The 8,719-nt window shown below is 36.3% G+C and overlaps 1 protein-coding gene across 1 annotated transcript; it reads right to left on the bottom strand.

Annotated features, from left to right (window-relative positions):
- Positions 1-1,157: 1,157 nt before the first annotated feature.
- On the bottom strand, positions 1,158-7,870 carry LOC116131233 (respiratory burst oxidase homolog protein A). The gene is made up of 14 exons (XM_031416877.1): positions 7,134-7,870; positions 6,881-7,040; positions 6,673-6,721; positions 5,971-6,084; positions 4,635-5,057; positions 3,383-3,766; positions 3,199-3,294; positions 2,884-2,999; positions 2,527-2,694; positions 2,255-2,414; positions 1,926-2,120; positions 1,705-1,833; positions 1,491-1,569; positions 1,158-1,406 (listed from the first exon to the last, which is right to left on the bottom strand). The coding sequence occupies exons 1-14, from the start codon at positions 7,777-7,779 to the stop codon at positions 1,297-1,299; spliced, it is 2,829 nt and encodes a 942-aa protein (XP_031272737.1). The 5' UTR covers positions 7,780-7,870; the 3' UTR covers positions 1,158-1,296.
- Positions 7,871-8,719: the final 849 nt, after the last annotated feature.

Raw genomic sequence — 8,719 nt, 5'->3', positions numbered from 1 at the left:
TCAGCTAAAAATAAAAAACTTCAGCTTTGTGGTGACTGACAATCGGTAGGAAATCAATTGCCAGAGTGAGATGGGTTTTATAGAGAAGAATTGGAGGATAAAATGGTAGTGACGGAAAGAATTTTTATTGTCGAAATCAGCTTTGGGTATTAATGAAATATAAACTTTAGGTGAGAAAGTAATATTTTGAAACTTTTTGAGAGGAAAAAAACCAAAAAAAGTCGTTTACTTTTATTATATATGAATAATGTTAGGTCCACAACTTTTGTTATAACCCTCAACGTGGCAACTCAACTCGTAAAATAGCCCCGCTTACTTATATGGGTGAGCCGACGATATTATTGATTATATATATATATATATATATCAATTATCTCTTGGAGATTTAAAATTAAAGTTTTCCGAGCGGCCCATATGTGTTTGATAGCAACTTATAAAACAATCCCGTAACTTGTAACTGTTAACTTCTCCGTCCCCAGTAAAACTCTATATTCACATGTAGAGGATAAGAGGAATTAAATCAAACAAAACTCTATTATAAATAACAGAATGAGCCCATCTACTTTCCAATGGTAAAGCTCAAATCTTCCAAAATAATAACCACCTCTCTCGCACGTGTATATGACCAACATAAAAAAGAAAAATTACAAAGAGAGAAAAAAAAAATGAACAAACTAATATAATAATATAATCTTGCACTGGAAGTCTGCGTCAGCTTTGAAGTCTGGATGGAGTCTAGATGGATTTGCTCAGCCCACTCCAACGAAAATTATAAAGTTGAAAAAGACAGCCAACCCAGATATTCCCAATCCACCTTGAAAAAATTCTTTTTTCTCCAATTCAAAATTGTCTTTTTCTATCCAAACATGCATTGGATTGTATTCTCAAATCCACTTCAGCTTCAGTCTCTCCAATGTAGCTAGAACAAACCATTACTTCTGTACTAAGACCATTTGCACGATGCAGAACATTTTTACCTTTGAATTCCCCAGCCACTTCACCAACCAGAATGAATTTTTCAGGTTCTGTTTGGTGTTTATCACAATAACTACTAGTAATATACACTGTTTCCTTTTCTCCATTTTCTACAAGACTGTACATTGCTACCTAACTACTCACTTTCTTGTTTAGCTTATTGAAAATTTTCTTATTTGGGGTTTATGAAGGCTTTTTTTTTTTTTTTTTTTTTTCCATTTTTGGGTGGGTGAATAAAGGCGTTAAAAATGGGTTTTTGAAAGGTGAGGTGGATTCTAATAGAAGGTAAACACAAAACGCCTACAGGGTCCAGAGTTATTTTTAGAAATGCTCCTTGTGGAATTCAAACTTGGTGGAACCCTTTTGATTGAAATCATAGCAAAGTTTGCCGAGTTCCTTAGCCAAGACTGGCGCCCCACAGTAAAAAACTCCTGCTCCAGAAAAGTAAAACCATAATGAGATTGGAACAGAGAAAAAGTTTATTGTTTATACAAAGCCGATGGAGATGCACTTACCGATTGTTGCATTACAATGCTTGGAACTTAATTTAGAGAGAACCTTCTTCCAATTAGGCCTTGCAAAATGGGTTCTCACCTAATGATAGAATGCGGAAACTGTTAGAATCTACTTACTTAGCTTGAACTATAGAGGTGAACATCAAAAGATACTATAAAAAGAAGGGCCATCGAATGGGTCCCTGACTGTTTTAGGTTGTTGTCAAGGTCTTACTCTGGTCCCAGAAACAATGTCAACTCCATTCTTGGCATGGTTAAGTGCTTGGACCATGGTGATAAGAGCTGATCGAGCATCACCTTCCTCATACACACTGGTCAAGTAGTTGTGCATCTCAATGACACCCTGAAGTCCACAACAACCAATTTAAAATCCACCAACTTTAAATCAGCATTAAACAGAAACCTTAACGTAATTGGAAAGCATATTTTTTTTACCCTCTGATCAAGCTCTGCAATTTCATTCATGACTCCTTTGAACCAATCAAATGAACCTTGTTCCCTTGTTACCCAATAGAAGTATGCATTAGTGGTCCTCAGAGGCCTCTTCCGTTTTGGAGAAACCCTATTGTGAGTAGAGTCATTGCTGCCAACACTCATGTCCGATGTCCTACTAAGGTCTGAGGCCGAATCCTGAAGAAGAGCAATCAGAAAATGAGATATGATTCCATTTAAAAGCACTATAGGAACTATGACTAATCAGGAAACTTTAAGATGTAAAAGAAGATGAGTGGTAGTTTAATCGGCATTGAAGCACTAATACTTACTGCTTGCTCCTCCTGTTTGACAATGTTATTAAGCAAATCTTTTAGAACGCTGATGAATGGCGTTGCTCCAATCCCAAGACCAACAAGTAAGAGGACATCATAATTCCGGTAGTCTTGTGCTGGGGCACCATATGGCCCGTCTATTAAGAGCTTTGGCAGACTGTTACCAGATGAAATGATGCTTAATAAATAGATCAATAACCTAATGCTCTGCCTTAAAAGGAGAAGAAAATATAATTCCCAGCAACTATAGACATATGTATACGGTATACCTTTTCTTCGTTGATTCATCAGCCCTAAGAAGCCCACTTTTCCCAGCTACAGGAGGTTCACATGCCTCGGAGAATACCCTTTTAAGCTCTTGAGTCCAGTCTCCCAACTGCCGGATGTGAACACTAAGGTAGTCATCGCCAGGAGCAGAGGTGATTGAAAACGGATGCCTGACATTCAAAATTAAGCAGTTAGTACCAAAAACTGACTAGCAGAGTATTGTTGTAAGCACATTAGATGATCTTTTCCAGTTCTCCTCACTAAACCTTTCTAGCAATTGCTATTATAGAAGCAGTAGGTACAGCCATCTGCAATTCTACAAAGCATGATATAATTCAAGAAATTTAGAGGTGACTTACCATTCAAAAGGAGACACAGCAGGGCACTGAACAAACATGTATTGTCCACTCTTGTACCGAAACTGTGGAGGCTTAGACATTTGCAATGTGAGAACATTCCCGGGATATATGGCAACCTAAGCATTTTTCAATAAAAGAAACAAAAAAGAAAAGAAAAGCATTAACTAATGTTAGAAGAAGAAACTTAATCAGGATAGCAACCAGAGTAACTTCTAGTGTAGTAGGCCTAAAAGTTCATAGTTAGATGCACATAACCACATTACATGTCTAAATATTCAATGATTAGAAGGCGTATTCAATAAATATTGTACTAACCTTAAGAAGCCGGACAGTAGAGAAGCCAGAACGAAAGAATCTCAGAGTTCTTTCTCCAGCATATACAAGAACTGGAACGGCAAGATACATCCATGTCTGCATACAAGAACTCAAATGTCAAAAATTACAATGCTTATAGTTCTGGAGATATTAGAATTCAGTTAGAATAGAATCATTTGTATACCGTCTTTTTGTACCATCTATGAACCATGTAAAGGAAAACGCCATGAATGACGAGCAAGATGTATACAATCACGAATAGATGGTGTGAATACCAGAAGGCATTGAAACCTGTGAGCCTGTCAAAGGGCTTGGGTAGCTTAATTTGGTTCCGCCTGAACCAGCGAGTTGCTAGGGTAAATGCAATCGCCATGAATATCACCATCAGGATTCCAGTGACACCCTCTGGCCCTTTAGTCAGGTCCCAGTATGTGGGTTTATGTTCCCCGAAGTCATGGATTAGTTTATCGTAATGGTCTTCAGAAGCATTTATAAGCCTCGGAAAATCACATGCAAGGTGGTTACCAGCATGGAGAATGACACCAACTACAATTGCTGCAGCAATCGTCTGCACGTATGTCATAAAGTATGAGAAATGTAAGAATCAGATTATAAGATATTCACATAGAATATAACAGTGTACAGTCTCCACTAGCAAGCAATTTAAATATGTCAAATTGTGGAGTTACAAATCACAGTGTAGTTCTGTGAATTCTTAAATGAAAACATTATCCACCGGTTTTTACAAGGGAATTCCAGTGACAACAATTACATTCTACAAATAGTCATAAAGGCATCATATGTTCATCAAACAGTAGAATAGGTGAATATTGGAGGCTTATAAGAAACCACAAACATTGATTAGGATGGGCACCGACGTCAGTTGAAGCAATAATAGAGATATAAGGTAAAATCTAGAAAGAAGACTTGAATTAGAGTGATTGTGTGGAGACATAAGAGCATCCACGACTAAAACACCAAAAATTTGAGGTCCATATCACTTTTCTGTGAATTTGTCGGATCAGCTTTTCATAAAGCACTCATTTTCTCGTTTCTCTTTTTGGTGCATTTCCATAACACGTTTATTGTAAGGGAAAAACTGTTCGAAGCTCCACGTACAAACAATGGCAGCCAAATCCATTTTTCAATTATTTTATTTATTTCATTAAAGTAGAAAAAAAAATAAAAAACTAATTCCCTTTGATGAAAGAAAAAGAAGAGAAAGTTAGTTGGTTGTCAATTTTTTGCTGCGTGTAGAGGCAATATGAGTGTCTTTTGTATTCTCTCTTCAGGAATAAATAAGTGGGCCTATTCTTTTTCATGTTGGTGACCGTGATCAATCATAGTGTTGACTTTGATCAGAGAATTTTTGTGAGGGACCCAAATTCTTAAGACGCAATCGTATGAAACAAGCAACAATAATAGGACTCACACACCTTATGGAAGTTGATGTTGTCGTCAAAAGGCACGAAGAAACCCAATTTGGTGGACCTTAGCCACGTAATAGTATTTCTACACACAGGCATAAGGACAATAGCCATGTTGAACTTCAATGTCTCAGCTGCACCCTTTGCAGTAAGAAGACAATAACCCATGACCTGAAACGCGGCTTTCTGTTTGTATTCAAAAAACTTCCATGTAAATAACCCAATCAAGATCAAAATCCACAATGACAAGACCCAAAGCCTCCTCCAATTCTCTTGCAAATAGTACAGCAACTCTGCGCTCATCCTTTTTAATCGGCTCCTCTTTCTTAAACCTTGCAGGTTTTGACTCAGGGCTTGACTCGTGTAACTCAGTGCTTGACTGTAGTTGAGATACGTATCTTTTTGTAACAGAAGCGTCTCTAGTTGCCATAGCTGCATATCATTGTCATAGATTCATCACCCATCAAAAATAATCAAAGAAGGAAAAATTACAAAATTAACAGAGACTCTAGATAATGCAAAGCGACAGGAGCATCTAGAATTTGTTGATCATGTCAACCTATTTACATTACAGTTGTTGGCGACTGATGCACTTGCACGCGTGATCATGTAGTGGGTATGAACAGTACGCGTATTGATGAGAACTATATAACAGAAACTCACATGGGAAATCAACTTTGTCTGTCATGACTCGGGACCGCCACTTCAAACGGTCATTAATAGAATGCAGTAGGTTTGGACCTCACCACAAATAATGGCATATACATGTATATTATTTTCAAACAGTTAATTAGAAAAAATGTGCATTGATTCAACTGTTTGGATATTTAATTAGCAAGATAATTAAAGGTTTCATAATTTAAAGAAGGAAGAAATTAGAATATAAACTAAAAGTATGCAGATTATTGTTCTACCTCACTATACCTAACTAGTATTTTTATACCTTAATGTTGTAAGGCAAGTGATTACGTTGACTCAGATATGAAAAGGGAAGGACAAAAACGAGGAATTTAAAAAAAAAACAGTTCACCTACCAAAAAATCTTATATCAACATAAGATAAGCTCGTTTTACCAGAAATTATTGATATTTATATAGTTATTATTTGTTTCTGTTTCATTCTTTCTTCGTAAACGGTTGAACAAACAACAGCCCAAATGTTTTGGGACTATTTAGTCATTTACATTTGTGGCCTAACAATGGACTTTGAAGAAAGAGTCCAATTCAAATTATTAAATCTATCTCTTAATTTATAAATAAAATATAATATTAAAGTAAACCATAAAACATATGGTCGTGGAATTATCACTGTACCCCACAAAATAGTGTTAGATAAAAGCGCCCACCTCAATGTATCCAAGTCTTTCAGGATCTAGTTCTTCCATGATCAAAGCTGCGTATTCCTCTGCTTGCTCCTTCAATCTTGATAACTTATTTGCAGAAGCACTTAGCATAATAATCTATCAGAATATCATTAAAAAAAAGGGGAAAATCAAAATATGAAGAGACCAAAAAGCCCCCACCAAACCCACTAAAAAACTTAATAATCACTTTTGGTAAAAAACAAAATTATTATTAAAATGGGTTCGCCATCTGTCCAAAACTTTGAACTCTTGAAGGTCTTGAATGAATATCCAATAATACTCAAAAGATAAGATGGGTGATTGATGAGAACATGGGTAACGTCAAAGACTAAGAAAACTCTAACATTTTAATTAATTCCTTTTATTATATGTATATTGGAGTTGTTAGTATTAGAATTTTATGAAATTTTAAGGTCACCGAATCCTCGCCTAACGTTTGATTATTAAAACCAAAAATGACAATCTGTAAGCTATAATTCCCAGTAACTAGCTTATTTTACAAGTATATTAATCCAGTCACTTCGGTTTTCTCTAATCATGAAAAGGTCGGCGTATTAATTTTTTAATCATCAAAATAGAATAGAGTGTTGACCAATTTATGCACTAATTTAATACGTTCGATTAAGCTAATTAATATTAATAAATATGAGTTAAAAATTATTAATTGAACAGAATATAATTTACCTCTTTTACTTCTTCTTCAGCAATTCTACCATCTTCGTTCTTGTCCACCCTGAAACGTAACATAATAATACTAGTGTAAGATACTGTTTTTTTTTTTTTTTTTTTAATTTAAAAAAAAAAAATTAATTGTTGATTAATTAGACCGATACTAGAGGATTAATAAATAATATTAAGTTGAAAAAAGTTTAATTAATTAATTAATGCATACATGTCGAAGAAGATCTGGAGCCGAGAATCGAAACTTTGATCTGTAATTTGCGACCAGTACTCGTAAAGTTCATCTTTGCTAATCTTCTCAACTTTTAACCTTCGTCTTCTACTCAAAGCATCAAAAAGCTCCAATGCAAACTCTTTTGAATCTCTCATTCCTGTAAAAACAAGAAGAAAAATGTTAATGAACTAAAAGTAAGAAAACATTAAATGTGAAGAAAATAAACTTTCAAACTCAAAAGAACAAGAACCTATGCATTGTGCGAAATCAGCACGATAGAGGAAACCGTCTTTAGCGAGCTTATCAAAATTTTTTTGAACTTCATTCCACGCATTGGTTTTAGTACTATTACTTATAAACCGTAATCCACGAAGCGCTTTTTGTGCACCGGAGCGAGTCCGATCCAGCTGAGCTCGTTGTTTTCTCAAAGCTCGAGCCGCCAAGGCCGAGTCGAATCCACTCCCGCCACCTCCATTCTGAGCCGACGAAGAAGTCGAAGTCGACAGCACACGAGAGGCGTGTCCATGGCTCCACGAGAACCTCTTCAGCTCCGCTCTCAACTCCTGCGAAAACTGCTTGGCTTTAGCCACGGCTTCCGCTTTTAACTCCTGAGAAAACTGTCTCAGCCTATTCGAAGAACTTCGTTTTATCGTCGGCGATCTCGAGGCCGAGGACGGTGTCTCGGTTCCGAGTCCGTCGTCGATGTTAATGACTTTTGCCGCCGGCTCCACGCTTCTGAGTACAATTGTGTCATCCTCCTGAAGATCAATCGTTACCTCAACATACTCCTCAGCCGATGTCGACTCAGTTCCAGGTGAAGATGCTAAACTCACAACGGCGTTGGCAGGCACGGTGTCAGAGGCCCAACGGCGTTGGTGATTAGCGAGGCCTCTCATTATTTGACAAGATAATGAGAAAAAGGAAAAGTAAACTTGATGGATTATAATAATAAATTAATGGCGATATTGTACGTTGTAAGTTGTTGATGATTTGGTTTAGTTTATAGAGTATGCGAGGGAGAGTGAAAATCTTATAGTCGAGTAATCGAAGAACGCGGAGGGAATCTGAGAGAAAAGACACGTACGCGTTTATGGTGAAAGGCTTTTTCAGAGAGAAAGAAAAAAAGAAAAGCAGGAAAAAGACAAAGGTTTTGCCTATAGAGAATAAATGGACCCAAAACCAACGCTGGATATAGAAAGAGAGACGGAGACTTATAGGCCTATATATATATATATTTTTTTAATTGCTTTTAAGTAAAATTGTAATTAGAAAATTGGTAAAGCTAAAGTTAGCACAGAGAGAGACAGAGAGAGAGAGAGTGGTGGTCTGGTGGAGTAGTGAATTTGATTCACTGATTTTGTGAAATTTTGAAAGAAGTAGACACGAGGAGGAGGAAGAAAAGGGCAAAACTGTAATTTACTTCATTTGAGTTTAGAAGAGTGTGGGACCGTCGATGATTGGGTTAATTGTTTTTAATCTTTTGTAGTCGACGGCAGGGATTGTCCGAGTCAACAATCATTTACTGTTGATATTTTCCTCTGGGTTGAAACATTATATAATTCCAGTTTTAGATGTTCCCATTACTCGTCAGGTTTCAGGTCAACACAATGGCTATGTAAAAGCTGAAGATTACGATCCTAATCCTGTTATGTACACAGTAGAATTTAGAATAAACTACTGTCACATGTAAGCCCTCGTAATATAGCATCAAATATTTACGAACGCAGCCAAATAATTCAACTGTGTTTCATCATTTTCAGTACGTATATATATATACCAGATATTATTCACCGGCCTAAAGTAAAATTAATCCGTTTTAATAAGAAACTTAATTAT

Source organism: Pistacia vera, unplaced genomic scaffold (genome assembly GCF_008641045.1).
Source record: "Pistacia vera cultivar Batoury unplaced genomic scaffold, PisVer_v2 Contig230, whole genome shotgun sequence".
NCBI classification, from domain to species: Eukaryota; Viridiplantae; Streptophyta; class Magnoliopsida; order Sapindales; family Anacardiaceae; genus Pistacia; species Pistacia vera.
This window is presented reverse-complemented; position numbering and strand designations above follow the sequence as displayed.